This window comes from Hippocampus comes, unplaced genomic scaffold (assembly GCF_001891065.2).
Source record: "Hippocampus comes isolate QL1 unplaced genomic scaffold, H_comes_QL1_v1.1 scaffold33, whole genome shotgun sequence".
NCBI lineage: Eukaryota > Metazoa > Chordata > Actinopteri > Syngnathiformes > Syngnathidae > Hippocampus > Hippocampus comes.
Genome location: NW_017804842.1, coordinates 656,086 through 678,578, shown reverse-complemented (window position 1 = coordinate 678,578; position 22,493 = coordinate 656,086). Strand labels below are relative to the sequence as shown.

General features: G+C 47.8%; 3 protein-coding genes across 14 annotated transcripts in view; 2 read left to right on the top strand and 1 right to left on the bottom strand.

Annotated features, from left to right (window-relative positions):
- Nucleotides 1–5,307, top strand: part of larp1 (La ribonucleoprotein 1, translational regulator) — a 27,713-nt gene extending 22,406 nt beyond the window's left edge. For all 7 annotated transcript variants that reach the window (XM_019873261.1, XM_019873251.1, XM_019873233.1 and 4 more), the window contains 9 exons: nt 870–993; nt 1,244–1,449; nt 1,556–1,662; nt 1,745–1,902; nt 1,976–2,120; nt 2,206–2,315; nt 2,776–2,903; nt 3,130–3,299; nt 3,395–5,307. In XM_019873261.1, the coding sequence (XP_019728820.1) occupies nt 870–993; nt 1,244–1,449; nt 1,556–1,662; nt 1,745–1,902; nt 1,976–2,120; nt 2,206–2,315; nt 2,776–2,903; nt 3,130–3,299; nt 3,395–3,407 (1,161 nt within the window). In that variant the 3' untranslated portion in view covers nt 3,408–5,307. The remainder of the gene's footprint in view (nt 1–869; nt 994–1,243; nt 1,450–1,555; nt 1,663–1,744; nt 1,903–1,975; nt 2,121–2,205; nt 2,316–2,775; nt 2,904–3,129; nt 3,300–3,394) is intronic.
- Nucleotides 5,308–5,553: 246 nt separating this feature from the next.
- faxdc2 (fatty acid hydroxylase domain containing 2) lies at nt 5,554–11,648 on the bottom strand. The gene is made up of 9 exons (XM_019873344.1): nt 11,427–11,648; nt 10,880–10,911; nt 9,755–9,852; nt 9,484–9,587; nt 9,102–9,223; nt 7,652–7,857; nt 7,208–7,313; nt 6,670–6,836; nt 5,554–6,600 (listed from the first exon to the last, which is right to left on the bottom strand). The coding sequence occupies exons 2-9, from the start codon at nt 10,907–10,909 to the stop codon at nt 6,444–6,446; spliced, it is 990 nt and encodes a 329-aa protein (XP_019728903.1). The 5' UTR covers nt 10,910–10,911; nt 11,427–11,648; the 3' UTR covers nt 5,554–6,443.
- A 1,229-nt stretch (nt 11,649–12,877) lies between these two features.
- On the top strand, nt 12,878–20,402 carry macroh2a1 (macroH2A.1 histone). Of its 6 annotated transcripts, none has more exons than XM_019873298.1 (9): nt 12,889–13,318; nt 14,879–15,080; nt 15,314–15,420; nt 15,836–16,027; nt 16,110–16,217; nt 17,030–17,129; nt 18,214–18,303; nt 18,729–18,903; nt 19,294–20,402. In XM_019873298.1, exons 2-9 carry the CDS (start codon nt 14,909–14,911, stop codon nt 19,457–19,459), a joined length of 1,110 nt encoding a protein of 369 aa, XP_019728857.1. In that variant the 5' UTR covers nt 12,889–13,318; nt 14,879–14,908; the 3' UTR covers nt 19,460–20,402. The 6 variants fall into 6 exon arrangements, 5 of the variants coding, with proteins under 5 accessions (XP_019728875.1, XP_019728885.1, XP_019728857.1 ...); XM_019873290.1 differs by having other exon boundaries at nt 14,876–15,080; XM_019873307.1 differs by lacking the exon at nt 17,030–17,129 and adding an exon at nt 17,502–17,592 and having other exon boundaries at nt 12,896–13,317; nt 14,881–15,080.
- Nucleotides 20,403–22,493: the final 2,091 nt, after the last annotated feature.

Below are 22,493 nucleotides of genomic sequence, written 5' to 3'. Positions count from 1 at the left end.
CAAAAAGCCAGCGAGCCCGTTTTTTTTTTTTTTTTTTTTTTTTTTTTGGTCTGCTATGTTGCGGTGTAAGAGAGGCAAAGCCCGGTCAAGGTAGCTTCTGAGCCCTTCCGCGTTGTCGCCTCCACATTGGAGACATTTCTGTCCCAAAGGCCAACACTGGAGCCCAAAGATTCTCCTTGGCTTTTGAGCGGTTTCTGGATGCAGGAACAGAGAGAGATTTTGTTTTGGGCCGCTCCCCTTTTGTTTTCGGGCTCTTTTGTGAGGCCTTCACGTGCTCGTCCAGTGCTGTGTGGAACAGTTGGTTTGAGTAAATAAAGCGCACGGCCGAGGCCGGAGCGGATCAGGCGTCGGTGTGGGTTCAGGGCAAAGATGGACACTCGACAGCCCGAAGTCACTTGTGTAAGTTTTTCCATGAGCTGCCGTGTTCGTGAGCCGGGCTTGCCCCCCACCCTATTGTCACGGTGACGTTTGTGCGTTGATGCCCACCCGCCTGCCGGGTATCGCTCCAGTACGCGCCGGGAGCACGCAGGCGGCAACGTGAAGGTGAAGCGAGCCTTTCTGGCAGCCGTGTTATTTTGCCGCAACTTCATCTCCAAACTGCGGCAGATCGGGTCGCTTTGTGTTGGCACGCTTCCTGATTGCTGGCTGGGCGACGAGGGGTGTGCTCGCTTTTGTTGCTTTCCCTTTAGGCACGAGCGCCTGAGTGTCGAATCGGAAGCGAAAAGTAAATGTTTGCCGTTGCAAGCCGCACGTTGATGAAATGACATCGCAGCAAAGAATTATTTATTGAGTGTTGTGCCCATGAAAAATAGTTTTGACATTGAAATTTGACTGACTTGATTAAACATTTTTTTTCCCATTCCCTGCAGCAAGAGGTGGAGAACTTCAAGAAGGTTCACCTGATCAGCCGCGAACAATTTGACTGCCTGACCCCCGAACCCCCCGTCGACCCCAACCAGGAAGTTCCCCCGGGCCCCCCGCAACCCCATCAGAGTAAGGGCTCATTTCACTCTGTTGTAAAGCCATTTGTTCCAAGTACAGTCGAAGATGGCATCATCACACATTGATCGAGATAAAGCGGCTCGACGCGTGCCAATTTGACCAAAATTCATATCAATCGGTCAGCACACACCTTGTGATCATCTTTTTGAGAAAAATCACGGCATTGGGAAAGCAAACTGCTTTAACACGGCCCGACACATGCGCGTGACCCCCCCCGCTTCAGTCGACTTTTTATCCTCAGTCCCGACAGACGCCTTGGCGAACAAACTCTTCGGCGCCCCCGAACCCTCGTCGATAGCGCGGTCGCTCCCGACGACCGTGCCCGAGTCGCCCAACTACCGCAGCGCCCGCACGCCGCGCACACCGCGCACGCCTCACCGGAAAGACGCCACCATGACGCCGCGCTTCTACCCCGTGGTCAAGGAAAGTCGGCCTGTTGACGCCAAGGTGAGGTGGGGGGGCAGGGGGTGGGGGTGACCAGCTGCTAAAATGGCAGCTCCCCCCTATTTATTTATTTATTAAAAATCTATTTCCTCGATTGCGTTGCCTCTAGACCCCGAGGAAGCGCAAGACCCGGCACAGCTCCAACCCGCCCATGGAGTGCCACGTGGGCTGGGTGATGGATTCCAGAGAACACCGCTCCCGAACCGCCTCCGTCAGGTGAACACCCGCAGTTCCGCCGCCGCGTTGAGCCGCGTCCCGGTTCACCGCCGCTAACTCTGGCCACCGGCACCTCCCTCAGCTCCAACGCCAGCCCCTCCGAGGGCACCCCCGCCCTGGGCAACGTGGGCTGCACGCCGCAGTCCCTGCCCAAGTTCCAGCACCCATCCCACGAGCTGCTCAAGGAGAACGGCTTCACGCAGCACGTCTACCACAAGTACCGCCGGCGCTGCCTAAACGGTAAACGGCGACTCGACACGCGGTGGCCTCGCGGTGTCATCGGCGTGCGAAACTAACCGCCACTGAATCGCAGAGCGCAAGCGGTTGGGAATCGGCCAGTCGCAGGAGATGAACACGCTCTTCCGCTTCTGGTCCTTTTTCTTGCGGGATCACTTCAACAGGAAGATGTACGAGGAGTTCCGCCAGCTGGTGCTGGAAGACGGCAAAGAAGGATACAGGTGAGAGGGGGGGACTGAGGAATGCCAGCCGGGATGACTCGCTCGGGTGCGGAATAACGCCCCCCCCCCCCATTGGCTCTTGCAGGTACGGTTTGGAGTGCCTGTTCAGGTACTACAGCTACGGTTTGGAGAAGAAGTTCCGGCCGGACATCTTCAAGGACTTCCAGGAAGAGACCATGAAAGACTACGAAGCCGGTGAGACGACAAGCTGACAAAAACGCACGCCTACTTCTTGGTTACTGATTCATGTGAACGGCTTTCGTAATAGTGCCACTAAACTGTCTTGTGAGCGATTTCACGATTCCTCGCAATCGTTCGAAAACAACCTTAAATCGCTCTCGGCTTTTATACTCTCACTTCAATTTCTGGGAATTCACAATGTCTCGTCACCGGTGAGCTGTGGCTGCCGTGCCCGAAGGAAGGAGAGGGAAGAAAAAATAACGTGGACTATAAAATGATTATTCGTTAAATAACTGAGTGGCACTTCATTTTTTTGAATCGAGGTAGCCGCTTTTTTTTTTTTTTTTTTTTTTTTTTTATGACATTATGACCGATCACCAAATGAGCAAAAGATGGTAACTGGCGCCGCATCCGATATCGCCGATGGGTGGAAAGTCTCATTGAATTGTGTGGTGAAATGTTTGCGCCTCTGCAGGTCAGCTGTACGGCCTGGAGAAATTTTGGGCCTTCCTCAAGTATTCCAAAGCCAAGGCCTTGGACATCGACCCCAAGCTGCAGGAGTGTCTCGGCAAGTTCAAGCGACTGGAGGACTTTAGAATCGATGTGAGTCAAATATTCCACCTCGGCCCGATTTGACTTTGTGTTTGTACTGTGCCAGCCTCTTTTTCCGACCAATGCAACTACGGTTTAAAAAAAAAAAAAAAAATTAAAAATCCCTGCAAAGCTCAAGGCGGCTTTTTTCCCCCCCCAGCCTTTGTTTTGATTCGTCGTTTCAGCCCGAAACGTCGGGTCTTTGTAAACCGTCGGTCCTGTTTGTCGGTCCCCACAGCCGCCGATGGAGGAGGGAGGCCGACGGAGGCACTCGTCCAGCGGGGACGGCCGCCGCCGCCACCCCTCGCATCCCTCCAGTCGCCCCCACAGCCAGAACAGCAGCGGCTCCAGCCCCGTTGCCGCCGCCGCCGCCAAGGACGACACCAAACTTGACACCAAGACGCTCAAGTAAAAACGCGACAGGGGGCCTCGCACATAAATATCAAGTCACATGCCGCCGGTTCTTCGGAGACGCATCACTATTATTATTTTTTCCCTTTTAGGCTTAAGGAATGAGGGCGAAATATATCATGATGTGCTTGAAGGATGAGTTAAATTTGGGAGATTTTTTTTTTTTCTGAACAAGGCAAGCAAGCAATGAGGTGTCAAACACGCATTTTTCTTTGCACATCGTTGCCAGTCCACCAGGTGGATGTTTTTTTTTTTTTTTAATGGTTATCTAACCACAATTTTTGTTTCCTTCCCTTTCGAAGAATGAATTACATATTTTTTTTTTTTTTTTTTTTTTACGGGTGGGGGGAGTGCGGCATCCAGAGACAATTTTCCGAAGCGCACGTACGATGTCGACGCCTCTGCTGACATCCAAGCGGACCAAAGCGCCTTCAAAAAAAGATTTGATTTGCTGGAATTTTTTTTTTTTTTTTTTTTTTTTTTGATGAAGAGGAGGAAAATAACCAAATGCTTCAAAACGGATAGAAGACGTGGAGGAAGAGACTTGGTTTGAGAGTTGCCTTATCTTTAATGGTTTTGAAGTTGTTTTTTTTTTCCCCCTTCTGAGCACGTCTTGCCAAACTGCTTGAATTGTCTTCCCAGTGTCATTTGGGTCCTGTTACGAGTGCTGTGAGTCCCACCTTGGCTTTTGTCGCGTGGCTTTGTTCGTGCTTAAGCGCATCCGCGCTCCATTGGAGGAGAGTCCCGGACCTTTTGAGGGGGGCAGGCGGGGAGGGGCGACGTTTCCTGATATTGTTTTCGTACATCCCATCCATGAGCTTCATCCATCCATCCGTCAAGGACTGGAAGAATCAATAAATCCGGATTACTTGAAGAAGCAGGAAGTGACACAGGTGCTCTGGGCGGATATTTTGGCGGAAGGGGAGGGGGTCATCCTCTTCCTGTTTGACTGACACCCCCCCGCGCTCTCCTCCACATACACACGGCTCCATATCTGCGGCCAAGTCGGCTCCTCGTGGACGTCCTCCCATCGAAATGTAAATGTGAACTTGATTGATGAAGAAGAGAACTTTTCGCCGGATGTATTTTTGCCTTACACGTGTACGTACTCCTTAACATGCTAATGCTTCTGGATTCTTGGGGGTGGGGGGCCAAGGAGGTATCATATGTTTGTGTGACATGGGCAGGATTCTTCGGGGGGCGGGGGGTTCCTTTTGACATCTGGAACATTGAATGTGTATTTAAATCGACTAAAGGGAACGGAAAAAAAAAAGCTCAAGCAAATCTTGTTTCATGTTGAAATCTCTTAAATTTCCCTGTTCCCTTTTTTTTTTTTTTAATTGATTGGCACCTCCACCACAATTGGATTCAATTTTCTGGGGGTTAACGTAGAGAGAGTCTTAAAACATTTGTCTGTGTGTTCCTGTCCCATGTCTAAAAAAAAACAATTATTTGCCTTGTTTGTGTCTTCTGATGTGGACATCGCCCTAATTTTATCTTCCAACGCAAGCAGAGCTGGACTTTTCCTTCCCTTTCTTCTTCAGGGAGACTCTCGATGTTTGCGTCAGTGCTTTGTGGCGCGACTTGACGACAAATGAGAGCCAGAGGAGTGAAAAACAAACAAACAGATACAAAGATGAAACTGCGGTTGGCTGCAATTGTGCTCACTGCTCCACCTCTCGGGACATTTGGAGGATTTCGAGGCCTTGTGGGAGTTGTCCACCCCCTCACAGAAACTCTAGGAGGTGCCACGCCCTCAACCTCAACACAAGCTGCCCGCAAAAAAAACGGTGGAAGGGTGGCAAAAATGCAAAAACAACAAAAAAAAAACAAGCGTGTGAGGAATATGGCTGTTTATGATGTCTGCAGACTGAAAAGTACAAAAATGTCATAAAGCCATATGAATATAAGAAAAAAAAACTGTATATGAAGCAATGAAATTGTTCACTGCATCACTGAAAAATATCTTTAGGCTTGTTATGAGAAAAAAAATGTGAAAATGCCCGGGAAAAAAAAGCAAGGAAAAAACACAACTAAAATGGAAAAAAAATGTAAACTACTTGAATGAAATTGTGTATTATAACATTTAATATTCGCTATCCGCTTTGTAGGCTGATGTGATTGGCTATTATTATTAGTGTTATTTGTAATTTGTAGTAATTATGCTTTTTTTCCTTTAATTAAAAAAAAAAAACGGACACAAAAAAAACCCGCCTCAAAAACCTTGGCTGCTGAGTCATCATTTCCTCACTCATATTGTCAAAATGATCATTTATTGACGGATTTGTCATCACAAACACAATAGGAGCAGCAAAAGTGGGCTTGTAATACGCAAATGGTTCATCGTTACAATTTCGACAGGTTTACATCACGTGTACAGCACACGAGTCTTTTTGCACCTCTTCCGATCAGCGTCCACAAAGTTGTGCTTATCGGATGTCTCGGAAATGTGGAGAGTGCTGCTTTTCTTCCGTGAACAATGTCAGCAAAGGCCTTGATTGTCTTTTGGGTTTCTGAGCGAGTATCCTCGGCTGTGGAGTATTTTGCCTGAGATGTGAGCTTCTTCCTCCTACGATGAGCTCAGAAAAGTTGCGCCCGACAATCATAAATGTGGAATGTTACGATAATAAATTAGCCTCCTTGCGATTATCGCAACGCTGAAAGATTTAGCGCTGGATTGTGTTGAGAAATGTTTTTATTTTCCCCTCCACAATCTGCCCTGAAAACTGTTGGAGCTGAGAATCGTCGAGGTTAAACTTATTCAATAGTTACACTCAGCTAAAACGGCCTCGCTTTTTCTCGCTCTTCTTCTTTGGATTTCCTGGATGCCCTGCGGCACCGTGTTGCCTCACAGTCGAGTCTTTGACACTTGAACAGACTTGTGGTTCGGAGGATAGACTTGCAATTGTGCTGTGCTCTGCACGCGATAAGCGCAAAAAACTTTTTTTTCCTCTCACAACTACTTTGTGGGCAGAATTCACACTTAAGTTCCCAGAACCAAACTGTGAATGGGCGTCAGTCAGTAAAAAAAAAAAAAAAAAACAATGATAGTGCAAAAGAATTAAACTTAAACAAAAACTGATCAACAGGTTTTAAAAGAAAAAAAACGTGTAAAAAGGAATCAAGATGGCGTGACGGCAGTCAGTGGGACTTAGTGGGCGTGTCGGGGATACTCTCGGTGAGCGGGGTGAGTCCCAAGAGCAAGGTGTGGCGTTCGTACTGCTTGGTCTGCCGGAACTTGATGTCGGTGCCGTGCAGGCGGTCCAGCACGCCGAAAACGCCGAAACACTGGTTGAACCTTGAATCAACGGGACAGGTTTAAAGTAAGGACATCACGACGAGCCGGAAAGTTCCACGGAAAACTCACCTGAGGTGGTGAAAGTCGTGGAACTCTGGCGAGGGCAGAAAGGGCAGGTGGTACCCGCAGTGGGAAATGGTGGTACTGACCAGCGCCAAGCAGTACCACATGCACGTGCTGGACACGTGCGAGCCCAGCAGCACCGGCCCGATCACCACTGGCAGCAGGTTGGAGAACTGATGGCGCAACAGAACATGATCCTCTGGCAAGGTGCACATTCCCACGGATGGCGGCTTAATGCCTTTTTGTGACTCCTCCAGTTTCTCTCTTTGACGCAACCTGCTGGTGATACAATAAGTCCCTGACATCGGGATTTATTTCCGCTTCCCTCCCCCACATCACACCAGCCTGAGCAGCAGGTTGAAACGGACGTTGGAAGAGCCCCTTGAGCAAAAGGGGGTCGGGAGGGGGGAAGCAGCGGCAAAACAGGCCAAAATCCAGATGGCAGTGACTTATGGTATCACCAGCGGGTTTGTGACATTTGCAGGGAGAACTGGAGGAGTCAGAGAAAGACGTAAAAGTGGACGTGAAGAAAGTGCACATTTACCAAATGTTCCAGCGGGTGAGCGTAGGTGGCGACCACGCCGATAGGGGCGGTCCACTCGTGGTGCTGCTTGTGGAAGCGCTTGTAGAGGGTGGGATGATGGAACAGTCTGACGGGAAGACACCCAAAGTAAGACCACTTCAAAGAGCAGATCGCCTTTCCATCTTCAACTTTCAAAAGCAAGGAGACTTTGTATCCCACAGCAGTGGATTTCAACATACAAGTTGGTCAACGGCGGTGACTTCAACCTTAAAAAAAATGCTTACCTTGACCAAGAATGAGTTACAAACAAAATGTAAAACAAATGCAGTCAGTGGGATACATTTACATTCAATTATTTTTGGGTAACTTTTTTTTGCTTATCAGATGTTTAAAAAAAAAAAACTACATTTTTGGCAGACTGAAAAATCAGTTGCTCTCAGAAGGCGGGTGGTCGGCATTTCCTACCTGTGCGAGTAGTAAAAGAGAACTTCCTCCAGGATGGAGAAGATAGTGAGCTCGGCGAGGGCCCAGTGGAGGGTGGGCAGCTGGGGTCCGCAGGGGTCTCCTCTCCAGCGGGTCAGGTGGTAGGCGGCCACCACGGTGGGTGCAGAAATGAACATCTGGTTGAACAGCACCGTCTTCAAAGCGTGGCGCAGCTTCTCAGGGTCCACCTGGGCACAGCCAATAGTCGGCGAATCACAACACCGTTTTTATTTTCCCCACACAATTTAATAAACCATTTATTTGACTCCATTTATTTTTTTTTCATCACCATGTAATTAAAAACAGACACTGTAAACACTGTAATACAAATACATGTATCATGTTAAACATGTTTTATCTTATCATTACAGGGAGTAGCTGATTGGACACAGTTTGCCTGCGGAAAGAAATGGATTGACTTGGCCTTCGACCTCCAACTCAAGACATCGAAGGACATCTCACAGTTGTATGTGAATTATTATCTAATTAACAATACATGTTTTCTAACCAGAAGGGTATTTATTAATCCTCTACGTGAAAAGTGATTTGAGATGGGACAAACTCAATGTGGCCAGAAAATAAATCGACTGATTTGTTTTTGCCTAGAAAGCAACTCCTAAACTAAGATCTATGTAAACAAGCTAGCGACGGACTTTCCTCCCGCGTCAAGACTGTACTCGAAAACACAGACTCATTGGCCCTTGTTTAATCTGAACTTGACAGCCAATTTGGTAATATTGCGGCTGAGTGTGTGTTGGGGGGTAGGGGGGCGTAACGTCGTAAATCGAACCGAAACGGGTGCGAGCGAGGCTCACGTTTCCGGGTTCGTTTTCCTCGCGGGGCCAACACGTCAGCCCCATAGTAGCACGTCGCCCCCTGTTGGATTGGTGTGTCACAAACCGGTACAGCACCAGCAAGATTGCTTGCCTTCTTTTTTTGACAACATCATGCGCTAAGTCCTGCTTCGTTTCGGGGAGAAAAATAAATCGGTTTAATTCGGTCAGTGAGGTCAAAATGCAAATGAGGAAATAAATAAAACTCAATCTATACTCTGATAAGATAACGCTTGGAGAGTAACCTCCGGCACGCGTTATCAGCCATCTATCGTGGAAGAGATAGAGGACTTTGAGCTTCCATGCACAGACGCATGCGCACAAACACAGACACACACCAGAGGAAAGCAACAAATGACAGTCATCGCAATATTTGTTTTTCAATTTGGTGTTACTAAAAAAAAAAAAAAAAACTTCTGTCTCAAAGTAGCCGTGCAGTACGTTGAATCACTTTCATGCTTCATTGATACCGACTAAAAATAAACCACCCATGCAACTTTCTAACCAGAGTGACTCAACCGTGACTGAGTGCACTTGCGTATCACGCTGTTGCATCACATTCACCGTACATAGCCTGAGAGGAGCGAACCAGCACCTACCGGGTCGTTCTTGTCGGCTTGGATGCGGTAGCGGGTGATGAAAGACGGCTTCCCCGTGGTGTCCGCCAGTAGCAGCAGAGCGTTGAATGCCCAGAACACCACCATGGGCACCAGCATCGTGCCTGTGGATGTCATGCTATTATGGTATTTTCTTTCTTTTCGTGAAATAAAATGACACAACAAGACATCACAATTAACTGACAGGAAATTCGATTGGTTGCTGTTGCTGCGTCTAGCTAGCGGGATGGTTGAGATTGGATTCCATGGAGGGGACGATTGAGATGCATTTTTCATATCCCATCAAACGGTCAGAGATGAGACTATTCATACTTGAGTAGACATGGTGTTTCATTCCCGAAAAAATCCAGTCCATCCTCCTTACCCATGTAGAATAACGCCTCGTTGTGGCCCTCAAACATCACGTAGAGTTTGGTCCACAAATTCTGCCAAAAGTTGCCCGAAGCTCCCCAAAACTTCTGAAGATGCCTGCAACAAACAATGCCCGCTGTACCTCGTCAGCCATCTTTCTGCAAGGTTTCTGCGTAACGGCAATATGATTTTTGTCCATGACGCTGGCACAAAAATAGTCGTATTTTCTCTCTCATAGGTCAAAACAAGACAGAGCGCTGTGCGGCGAAGTGAGGAAGTCGCACCATGTCAGCGAATTACCAAACGCCGCCAGGAACAGGATTCCGGATCCGATGACAATGACGGCTTTCTTCACGGAATCCCACAGTCCTCCCGAGGCCTCCTGAGGAGACCAAAAAAAAAACCAACTCACATTTGGTCACATATCATCAAGTACAAGCTACAAGTCCCCTAGCCAGCCTGATTCCTGTGGCATCTGGATTTTGGTCTGCTTTGGCGCTCATCTCTCGGCCGCTTCCCCGTTTTGGTGAATGGTGGCTTTGTGAAGTCCTTATGAGACTCCCGAGAAATCAACTTGACGTAACTTGATGTTGTTGCGCAACCGTGTCTATTCTTTAATCTAGCGGCGCGCCACCTTGCAGGAAGAGTCCAAGCGCAGGTTCGGGAAACGCACTTGGCGGAGCTATTGTGTCGAAAACAAAAAGAGGGTTTGCTGGGATGTTGTTCTACGAGAAGTGATTAACATGCTCATGCGCCAGTCACAAAAAAAGAAAAAAAAACGTGGGGGATTTTTGAGCTTTCCAAGGAATGTCAAAATCCCCTCCAGCGAATTGACCCATAAATATTTCATCATCCATTTCTCTGCCTCGATGTGACTCCGGACCCTTCACAAAAGTTCAGGACTTTGGTCTTTGAGGTGCGATTTCAGAAGGAAGCTCAAATGCACTCTGGCCAAAGACGGCCGCTTGTGGAGTCCGCATTCCAGTCGCCACGTCTGTTGCAACCTGCCGATGACAGTGGCCAATTCCCTTTGACAAACACCTGTCTCAAAACGTCTGGTTTGGGGCCTGTTTTACTGCCACTACTCATATTTCCCACCCTCCCCTCTCCTGTGCGGAATTTTATTCGAGTCTCTGTTGTAACCTGCCGATAACGCTCTAAACTCACTGGTCAATCCCCTGGCAAAGAGAGCTTTCTGACGACATCTGGATTTTGGCTGTTTTATTGCCGCTTCTCTTCTCTCATTGAAAAGCGATATACTAAAACACTAGGTTTTTTTTTTTATTTTTGTTTCACTTCAACAGAGAGAATAGAAAAACTGTGATGAAACCTAACAAACCTGACAGTCCAGACAATAAGCAGCATAATCATAATAACCCAGGTGTGTGTGTGTGTCAAGAAGCGCTTACCTGTCTGCTGCTCGCTTGTGCTCCCCTCATATCTAGAAACACCAACAAATAATTAGCAATGCTCTATTATGCTCTATTTTAGACATTCTCATATTAAAAAGAAAAGTACAAGGAATAGCTCCACTTGCTCGTTGCGCTTCAGTGATCCAAATATAACATTTTAAAATATGAAACGTTTGTATGAGTCTCCAGTCGCGGGACACTTCATTAGGTACACCTATCATCTCATGCAATTCTTTGTGCCGTTACAAAGATGTTCAGATAATGGACAGATGGATATGTAGTATGTAGCACAAATGCACTATACATAGACTCGATTTAGACCTCACATTAAAATGGATATCAAATTGCTTTCACAGAAAAACATTTTTTTTTTCATTTTTTTTAATGAAAATATTCAACCAACACAAACTTGTATAGTTACATGCGCGCACATTGGGGTATTCTACTTGTAGCTCTGCGACTATACGAATGATATTTAGGGCCTTAAAAAAACCGATAAAATAACGCCAAGGGGCCGATGTGGGCACGTTTTGGAGTCGCTCACCTGCGCGACGCCTTGCTCCACCGTAGTGTTGCTGCTGTTGTGTGTTGGGATTCCGAGTCCCGGCAGTCAGCTGGCTTTGACTGCGCTTTGTTGACAGACAGCCCAGCGACGCGCTGATTGGACCGCTGCGGGTCAGTTGACCGGCGCCGTACCCGGAAGTAAAGTCTGGCCCGCCTCTCTTGCAGCCTCGCTCGATGTTTGTTTTCCTTTCCTCGACGTCTTTTTTTTTTGTTGTTTTTTTTTTAACTTTTTAACCTGTACATTTCAGAAGCACCGGTAAGGTAAAAATTGAAATACTTTACAGGAGTAACTTACATCATGTGCTTACTCGTTAAACTCATAAATAATAAAGTCATGTTCAACGGGTGTCACCACACGCCCACCCGATTAGCGCCGAAGTTGAGATATTCCATGCGCAGACGCCCATTTAATTATCACTTTATCTCTATAAACACGTGTTGACAAAGTGCTTTGGCAGATAGAGGAGTGTACATAAAACACGATCGGATCTTAATCGTCAGCAACAAACCCCAAATCAACTGAAAAAGCCGGCTCTGTATTCGTTTTATTTGATTCTATTCTTTTATCTCATTAAATAATTGCTTTGTTGTTCATGATAAAGACAAAAAGAGTCAAATCAACCGTTGCATAATGCACATACAATACATTGCATGTTTTCTTCAACACTGGGTTCAATCATTATTTTTTAAATGAAACTGAAACGAGGAGTCATTCATTTTTGAAATGACGATAATAAATAATCCAACAAAAACAAAGGAGATATGTATGTATATCAATGCAATTTATTGATTTATCATTTCAAGATGACGGTTTCCGTGCACATTTACAATACAATATTTGAACTTCATCTACGAATGAGCAGAGCAGGTCCCTTTGATTAAATAATCTAATTTGGCCCTTGAGCGCAACGGTGCAGCCCTTAGCCCAGGATGATGTTTTTCCCATTTCGGTTTGTGACGATCAGCATGTTTGCACGCCCAAAACAAGTCTGCCTGCAAGGTCAATCTGCTGGCTGCACGCTGCATTCACTCACTCTTGTCACGCTGCTCAGGTCTGACCCGCAGTGGCCGTATGTTGCCACTGCAGCTGTGCCATGACTTCCAAAGTATAAAACAGAACGCATCTTTATTTATAGAACGCTTTCGCAACAGCTGGAGGTGTAACAAAGAACATTTAATAGAAAGTAGCAATAATTCACATTGACAGGAAACATGCTGCGATTGGTGTCCGAATAAAAGCTCTTTGACATGACAGTATTCCGTCAAAGCAATATGTCACTTGGCTTTCATTGCCATGGCAACCGGGGAGAGCGTTATGTCGTTATGAGTTTGATAAACAACGACTATTCAATACACTCACAAATTCACACTTCGGGACAATTTAAGAGTGTTCCCTTAACCAACTAGGCACCAGGGAGCCTCGATACGCCCCTGCCTATGTTGGTCACAGTCACTATGCATCCCAAATTTCGACTTCATTTGAAGGGGGAGAAAAAAAAACCCTTAACATCCCATGGAAAGTTACCAGAAACATTCTGGAAGCTGCAAAACGTTCCACTGGGCATCGTATTCTTTTTTTGCCATTCTGAGCCTTCCGTTGGAATTTACGTGTTTGTGCTCTGCATTGTTGTTGTTGTTGTTTTTTGGGGCGTTGGTTCAAGAAGTACAGTAAACGGAATCCACGGGTGCCATGGGGCAGGTTGAGCCGGCTGCTCCCCCGCTGAGTGGCGTCGTTGGGCGGCCGGCAGCTCTCGGCTCGTCTCGCTGTGGATTGTGGGAGGCGACGGAGCCAGCCAGAGCGAATCGCCGAGCCGAGCCTTCGCAGTCACCGGGAGACATTTTACGCCCTTGCACTCGGCTTTGGGTTTCACGTAAGTACGCCGCGGGCGCTACAAGTCGTCGCGGTCGTGTATTTTTGATGAAATATATTTTTTTATTTAACCGAGCGGAAGCCGAGCGAAGGCCGAAGTGGCGAGCTCTCGTACGGGGAAGCGGGGGGCGGCGAAACGCCGCCGCCGGCATAAGCACAACCGTCAGCGCCGCTTCCACTGACATGTTGCGGAAATGCTTGTGAATGTCAGAGCCCGGTTCGGACGCGAACGAGCCGCGCTTCCCATCAATGCGTTGGGCCTTGGGGACGAGGCCACCTCGCCTGCGCCTCCGTTTGCACCTCCGCCGTGAGGACGCGCGAGCGGGCGTCTTGCTAACCTCGGCGTTCGTTCCCTTTGCTTTCCCGCTCCAAAATGGAGCCGGCGTTGGCCTCCACACTTCACGCACATGACTGCATGTGCCATTAACACCGTGGGCACACAAAAACACGATAGCCGCTCTCGTGATGCCATATTGTCCCCATTGAAGAGTTTTAATTGCTATCAATGACGAAACTTGGGACTATGGTGACATTTAGGCTTCCTTTGAATATTGGTTCATTAGTGCGCCAACGCGCCTAATGAATATGAACGGTGGCGTATTACAAGTCCATTTTTACAGTAAAGCTGACAACCAGTGTGGCTATTTAAATGGGGGCTAATATAAAGGCACGTCAGCGCTATTAATGAACATGCTATTGAAAAGGTGCGACGACGCGCCGTGCACTACGGGACAAAAATGACAACAAATGTATCTAGTGAATGAGCCTCCACTTATTCGGCGGGCGTCACATTTGAGAATTTACCGATTGGCATTGTTTGGGGGGGTGGGGTGGTGCGGGGGGCACTTATTTGCTAAAAAGATCACCTATTTATTGTTTGTATTGAGAAATGGCGCCCTCTGGAGGCATCCTGGTGTCAAGGAAATGAGTGAAGGAGTTTCAATTAGCCACAAGTAGCGGCTGGCCACCCTTTTGTGGCATCCGGAAGCAATTAGGAACCTTTGACGGCGCTCACCTACTCACGGATTTTTGTGAATAACGATCGTTCACCATATCGACTGAAAACATGATAATAACGTCTCTCTTCGCGGAGTTATTTTGATTTTCACAAAGCTATTATTCTCTTGTTTGAATGGCAACGGGTGGAAACGGGTTAGTGGTACTTTCTGCCTGTCACACTACGTCGCTGGCACAAAGATACATTATTGCTTGTTAATAAAAAGTAGTTTATAGACCAATTGAGACAAATTTAGCAAAGCTAAGCTGATGATTTCTACCTGTCAAACACAAGAGTTGTAGAAAAAAAGAACTCTCGCTTCGTTGGGTCGGTTGGGTATATTAAAAACAGCTCTGCACCTGCAAAAATAAATGACAACTTTGATGTATATAAATGCCAACCTTCTGGGATACAACTGACAGAAACGTTGATGCGGTTGTTGTCTCGCGAGGGGCTGACCTGCACATTTTTTAAAATTTGGATTCCATTTCTAAAACTTACAAAGAAGTGCACTTGTTTGCCTTTCTGTGACTCTTCCCGTCTCTCGGTGTTTCACCTCACCCGCAGGAGGCCCCAGTCGCGTCGCGGTGAAAGCATGTCGAGTCGAGGAGGCAAGAAGAAGCTGACCAAGACGTCGCGCTCCACCAAGGCGGGCGTCATCTTCCCGGTGGGCCGCATGCTGCGCTACATCAAGCGCGGCTTGCCCAAGTACCGCATCGGGGTGGGCGCGCCCGTCTACCTGGCCGCCGTGCTGGAGTACCTGACCGGTGAGTCGGCACTCCGCCATTGCTGATTTATCGCACTGCAGAAGATGCAGTTTGTTCTGGCGCATTGATGACTTTGCATGATGATTAATAGTAGAATAAATATTGCTTGTCAGCTAATCGAAACGCTTCTTTCCCCGTGACCGCTGAGTGACATGACTCTCTTGGAAGTGAGGAAATAAAAAAGAAGGTGGCACATGCGTCGACCGATTTACTTTCCTCCTCCTCCTCCGCAGCTGAGATCCTGGAACTGGCGGGCAACGCGGCCCGAGACAACAAGAAGGGACGGGTCACGCCGCGACACATCCTGCTCGCCATCGCCAACGACGAGGAACTCAACCAGGTACAGCCGAGTCCCACCGCAGGCACACTTTCGTCAAGCCATCGGGAACGGAATTCTTTCTGGTCGCGAGACGGTCGGGAGAGTTTTGGGGAGGGGCCTGCCACACTGTTTGAAGTGATGTCGTTTGGATGCGGCACAATCGCGAACCTGTCTGTCGTTCTCTCAACTCTTTGACGATGCCGCTTAAGCGAGGCAGGCAAGGCAGACTCAGTCAAGCTTATTTCAGCCAAAAGTCACGCGATCGACCCCGTTTCCGATCGCCTGATGTTGTTTTGACGAGTCTGCCTTACGCAACCTGTAACGCAGACCGTAAAGAAGTTGCTCAAGGATCAAAATCAAACGCTCCAAAAACCTCACGGGCCGCCCGTCCCACCGCCACGGAAGAGTCCGAACCTTTTCTTTTTTTCCGTCCTAGCTCCTGAAGGGCGTGACCATCGCGGCGGGCGGCGTCCTGCCCAACATCCACCCCGAGCTGCTGGCTAAGAAGCGGGGCGCCAAAGGCAAGCTGGAGACGCCCCTCTCGCCCGCCCCCGAGAAGAAAGCCAAGCCGGCCAAGAAGACGGCCAGCAAGAAGATGGGCGGCAAGAAGGGCGCCGGCAAGGCCAAGGTAAGAGAGGAAAGCCGCCTCTCGTGGGACACTCCCCCAACCCCGCAGCGCCACCCGCCGGTGACATCTCGCCCGCTTGCAGAAACAGGGCGAGGCCAGCAAGACGGCGTCGGCCGACAGCACCACCGAGGGCTCCCCGGCGGACAGCTTCACCGTCCTGTCCACCAAGAGCCTCTTCCTGGGCCAAAAAGTCAGTCGACGCCGCGGGGACGATGCAATTAGGCCCTTTCGTCTTTGCGCCGCCAACGCCGCGGCGCCCGGAATTGGCCAGTTGATTTCATTGGACGGGAAAAGCTCATCCAAAGGCTTTTTGCGGCTGATTTAATTCCCGCGGTTGCTATTTTGACGCCGCTGTGTGCAATAAGCTGCCTGACGGGGAACTCCCCAAGTCCTCATTTGGGATGCGCTGACTCAAGGGCCTCCGTCAATTTGTGTCAGACTGACAGGACGACATTCGTCGCTCGATGATGCAACTGAATTCATTGCTTCATTATTTAGAGCTAAGACATTTGGGAACAAATTTCATTTTCATTTCAATCATACAGCCAGGAGATCAGTTCATTCAGATTTTTTTTCAGCGTTTCATTTTCATCACAGCAAACACGCAAGTCCTCTCGGTGTCTCCACCGTAGTTTGATTTCACTTATCAGGAGTTGACCTAACGCAGCCGTCTTTCCTTCTACTTTCTTCGGGAACAATTGTTCTAAAAGTCAAAATTGTCATCATCAGCGCATCTCAAATTAAAAAACATGCCAAGACTAACAAGATAACCAAACAGGATGTGGCCTGAGCCTTTAAAACAAACAAAACTCAATTGAATATTCCACGTCCTTCAGATCGACTTCAATTTGCAGGTAGAAGGCGCAAAAAAAAAAAAAAAGTCACGACATCCTTTGAGGCTCAGGTGGTGTCAACTTGGTTTTAACGGCTTTGCTTCCTTCCTCCTTCCTTGTCGCTCTTCCGCTGCATGACCTCCCCCTCCCTCCCCTCCTCCCCCGGCAGCTCAACCTCATCCACAGCGAGGTCAGTAACTTGGCTGGCTTTGACGTGGAGGGGGTCATCAACCCCACCAACGCCGAACTTGAGCTAAAAGATGATCTAGGTGAGACGCTCCCCCCCCCCCCCCCCCCCCTACCGTCCCGTGGCCACAACAGGGCTTTGAAACGTGAAACGTCAAAGTCCCGCCGGCCACGTTTGCACCTCCACCTTTGGGCTGACTTCCTGTCCGGCGGCCGTTCTCTCAGTTGATCTGGGCTTCCTGCCTGACAGGAAGTTGACCGCCCGCTTCGGCTCATTTCGTCAGAAGCCGCAACCTCCAAACGCAACAATTCCAATGGACCCGGAAGCCATTTTCTTGGGCATTCTGACTAAACGAGCTCCCGGCTCCCGTCGCTCGTTTCCCGGCATGTCGCCAGCCGGCGTCGTCGTGGCCGCGTGTTGTCTGACCGCCGTGTTGTTTGTGGTTCATCCGTAGTTGCAAGTTGTCCAAGCCGACATTTCCATAGTGGAGAGCGACGCTGTCGTTCACCCGACCAACTCGGCGCTCTATTTGGGCGGTGAAGTAGGTAAAGGAACCAGTCAGCCTCCAATCGCTTCGGGCTTGCCCAAAGCTGCCGCTGCCGCCGCTGCTGCCGCTGCACCTTCTGCTAATGCTCCTTTTGACACTGATCCAGTGATCCCGATTCAGACGATGCGACCTTGCCAAACGCCGTCCTGCCAGTGCAAGAGTTCCATCCAAAAACATGAAACCAAGTTTAAATCCAGCCTTCGTCCCTGCGGGCTCCCGTTTGAATTTAATATTAATCATGATGCCAATCCGCTTGCTCCTTTTTTAGCTCTCGCTGCTCCAGTCGGCTAATTTGCATTGTTTCTTGATACCGCGGTCAGATTGTGACACCTGCCTGTGTCAATTCCGTATCGATGTGGTCCCGCGTGGCATCCGTCTCTGACGTCACACATTAGCTCCGATCGTCAGGTGGTACCTAAACTTGTCCTGAGTCTCCCGAAGGAAACGAGAGCCCCGCGAGGGGCAAACGGGATCCCTCGGAACTAGAGAGCGGCGACGTCAGATGATTGACAGCATTCCGCTTTGGCATGCACCCACCCGCCAGCATGGTCTGCGCCGCCGCCGCCACCTCCGTGTGTGTGACTCTCCCGCACATGTGATCCCGACTCTTCCTTCGCAGGTTCTGCCCTTGAAAAGAAGGGCGGCAAGGAGTTAGCTGAAGCGGTGCTGGAGATGAAGAAGAAGAACGGGCCGCTGGATGTGGCAGGAGGCAAGTGGCTCCCTTAAGTGGGATTACTAAAACCATTTTAGGGCCATACACGTCTGCACAGGTAGTGGAAAGAGAAAATACAAGATGCTCTTGAATGGCGCCCTGAGGAACTCCACTGTTGATAGTGGACAGAGATTCTTCCTAGAAACGCGGGCGCTATCTTCATTGAAGACTCGACATTGTCGGCGGGTGATAGTTTGAATGGTTGTCTGTCTATATATGTCCCCTGGCGACCAGTCCGGGGTGTGTCACCTGGGAAATGCGTGTGTGGATGTTCAAGTCTGCTTTTTCATTTGAAGCCCAGTGGGGGAAGTGACATCAGTTGCGCAGCACATTGTGATTATTCTTCTTATTATTTTATTTTACATTATTTTCCCCTCGAGCCAAATGAACATTTGTGGAAATCTTTTTCTTCCACTCCTCAGCTGTGTTGACCGCCGGCTTTGGCCTACCCGCCAAGTACGTTATCCACTGCAACAGTCCGGCGTGGGGCTCGGACAAGTGCGAGGACATGCTGGACAAGACGGTGAAGAACTGCCTGGCGCTGGCCGACGAGAAGAAGCTCAAGTCGGTGGCCTTCCCGTCTATCGGCAGCGGAAGGTAAGGGAAAAACCACCGTGTCTTTGTTTCCTTTGTATTATTCGGTGCTCAGGAAATTAATTGGGAGGTTGGAGAGTTTTCCATTTCATTAAGCAACGTGAAATTTGGTCGGCACGTCTGTCACGAGTAGACCCACTTAAAAGTCTCAAGAAGCCCTGCCTCAAAAACACACGGCAAGTTTGGCCTTTTGAGTCAAAGCAAACTTGACCACGCGCGTGAAAATATGTCACCCCCAAAAGCCCGTCTCACTTATTGTCACGGCAAGAATTTAGTGGGCGTGTCTATCGTGAATCGACCCACAAAAAAAGTCTCAGGAAGCCCCGCCCGAAAAGACGGCCAATTTGGTTCGTGATCGGCGCAGGCTAATTGCAGGCCCGTCCGTCATTCCAGGAACGGTTTTCCGAAGCAGACGGCGGCCCAGGTGATCCTGAAGGCCATCTCCAGCTACTTTGTGGCCACCATGTCCTCCACCATCAAGACGGTTTACTTTGTGCTCTTCGACAGCGAGAGCATCGGCATTTACGTGCAGGAAATGGCCAAACTGGAGGCCAGTTAAAAGCTTGCCCACTCCTTTTTGGTTTTCGAGCGGGACGAGACGAAGCTTTCTCAACGGCCGGGAACTTGTTTTTGAATTACGTTTCTATTCTTTCCTATCTGGTTGTTTTTTTTTCCCTAAAAATTTGCTTTCCAGTCGTAATCGCGCACTGAGCTGACCTTTTAACGCAAACAGTGGCGACTAAAGAAGAAAAGAGATTTTAATTTTCTGAAACGGGTATATGCATGTTAGCAGCTCTATTGCTAGTTACTTAAAAAAGGAAAAAAAAAAATCATCTCCTCGGTAGCGCTCGTAATTGTGTTTTTAACGTGTCGCCTTTTTTCTGTCGAGGGATCTCTTTAAGTTTTGCTTTTTTTGGTGTGTTGTGTTTGTTCGCTGTGTGCCCTGCAGAGTTTCACTCCTCCACCCAAAAAGCGGGGGCGGGGGGGGGGGTAAGTTAAGTGTCAACTGACTGTCCCTCATCATCAGGCGAAAGACAAGTTTTCATTTGTTATTTTTGGGGGCAGGGCACTGCTGCTTTGCAAAGGCGTGTTTCTATCAATGTTTCTAGATGGAGTATTTGTGGAAAAGTTCTTGTTGAAAAGAATTATGTCGTATTTTGAATTTGCACATCTTTAAAAGGCACGCTCGGATTTGGAAGCCGACCGCCGGCCCGCGTCGCTCTTTGTGTGTGTTTTGTCTTCATTTAGCCGTACAAAAAAAAAAAAAAAACTTTGGGGGGCGGGGGGTAACTACTTTGGCCGCTAGGTGGCGCACTAGGATCAGGAATGGTCAGGTCCTTCCCACTTGGAATTTGGTTTTGATGGATGGAAACGGTCAAAAGGATTTTCAGCTTTCTTATTGAGAGGGGAAAAAATGCTTTCTAAAGAATGACTCTGTACATTTGCTGACTGCACACAAAAATAAATCTGTACGCACTCGGATAATAAATTCTTTGAAAATACCCCCAAAATTGAATTTATTTATTTGTTTATTGCTTTTTTTGTATTGTTCGCAAATTTCTCCGTCTTTTTCATATAAAATCCGCTGTAATATCTTTGATTTTATAGTTCATGTGAAGTCATTTTTATTATTTAATTTGATTGTAAGTCTTGTAAAAAGAAATTTTAAAATCCTTTTAATTTCCCCAGATTTTAAAAATGTATTTATTTTAACTTAATTTTTGTTCTTTTCCTTTGGGTTGCAAACGTTTGGATCTTATTCACAAATTTTATTCCTTTTTTTTTTAATTTGTAAATTTGGCTTAAAGAAAACATCAAAATGTCACCTCTGCATTTCTTTATCAAAACAACTTAAGCTCCTAACCCTTACCCCTGCACAAACTTGCTTTTAAAAAAAATATTTTTAATTTGCAAATTCAGTTTTTAAAAAGCCGCCAAGTATTTCATCATTATTGTTATTTTTTTAAATGGAAACTTGAGCTCATTACGATGCAAAATACAGAAATTTGTCGCTTTTTTTTTTAGGGCTGCAAAAAACTGGATCGTATCAAACATGAAATGTATTCAGATGAATTAATTTGATTATTACATGCAAATATACAGTTGTTAAAAAAAACACATTGAAATGAATAATAATTTTTCATTGTTTACTTTTCAGTCTAAAATATGTCCTGCCAGCAAATCCCTCAATCCACCATGATTAGGATTTTTTTTTATTTATTTTTATCCTCCTCCCCGAACAAAATGGTGACATCTTTTGAAGCCTCTTGTCAGTTGCTCAGGCGCGTTTGCGGCTGGAACGAGAGGCCTGTCAATCAATGACTCCAGACTTCACTTGACCCCCGGTGAACTTTCGGCCAGGAATTGGCCCTTATCCTTCAGGTTATTGATTAAAGCCGCCCGTCGAAGCGACTGCGCCGCTGACAGAATAACTCTTATAACAACTTCTCTTTAAAAGGTGCTTTGGCTTGCAAAATCCGTCAAGGCGGCAAAGTTCCCACGGGGAGAGACCAGGAATTCATCATGAATAACTGGCTCGTCGAAACAAGATGTCATCGCTTGATGACTTGCTTTTAGTATATGTAGCCAATTAAAGTCCCTGTCAAATGAAAAGAAATGTCTTGTTAATTTGACAACGCCAAGGAAAGCGTTGTGACCGACCCTGCCAAACTCGACTGATTCAAAACAGACAAAGCCAAGTGTAGAAAATCCTGAAACAACGCCCCGCTAAAATGCCGACTGTCAATCGAATGCCACTACGTTGAGCGTCTTTGCTACGCCTGCGCACGGCCTCGTTTTTAAGCCGGTGGCTGGAATACGTCCCACCGAGAGTCGCTAGCTCAAGAGCGAACGGGCTTCGATGGTGGCGGGCTCGTCGCCGCCGAAGCCTCCCTGCTTGGGAATTTAAAGAACAGCTCGGAGATTCATTTTCGGGTTCGCTCGCTAACGACACGCTGTTTTTTTTAAAGGAGGAAAACAACACTCCACAAAATTGAAAAACACACCGGCGTAAGAGCATTCAGCCGAATGCAACGAACTCGACAGTTTGTGTATTCGTGATTAATTGCTACGATCCAATTTCTTGTGTTGCTTCTTCTGCTGTGCCTGCCTTGGCCACCGGGGGAAATATAATCCAGTCACGCGGACACCAACGAAGGAAAATAGCAGTCGTTCCGCCGCCGCCGTCGAGGACTCCGTCAAGGGCTGTGAAACGAGTAGTTTTTTTGTCGCGGGTAAAGAATCTATGCTTGCTTAAAAGCTGCCAACTGTCGGCGCTGACTCTTCGCACTTCAGTGGCATTTGACCTCGTTTGTTAGCATTAAGCTAAGCGGACGTTCCTTTTGACAACTGCGGTTGTTTTAAATACTGTGACGTGTAACGGTCTTTGTTTTAGGTTTAGTTTTAGAGTACACTTGCAATGTGAGTGGCGTGAAACAGCTTGAATATTTACCAAACTTGAGGCAACAGTAAAAGCTGGGCTGATGGACCGCTCGCGTGCCCGAAAACTCCAAAGTGGCGGGCGTCACTTGCATCTCAAGGCCGCGCTTGATATTTCAAAACAAATGTCGGAATTGACTTTTAAGCGACTCTGA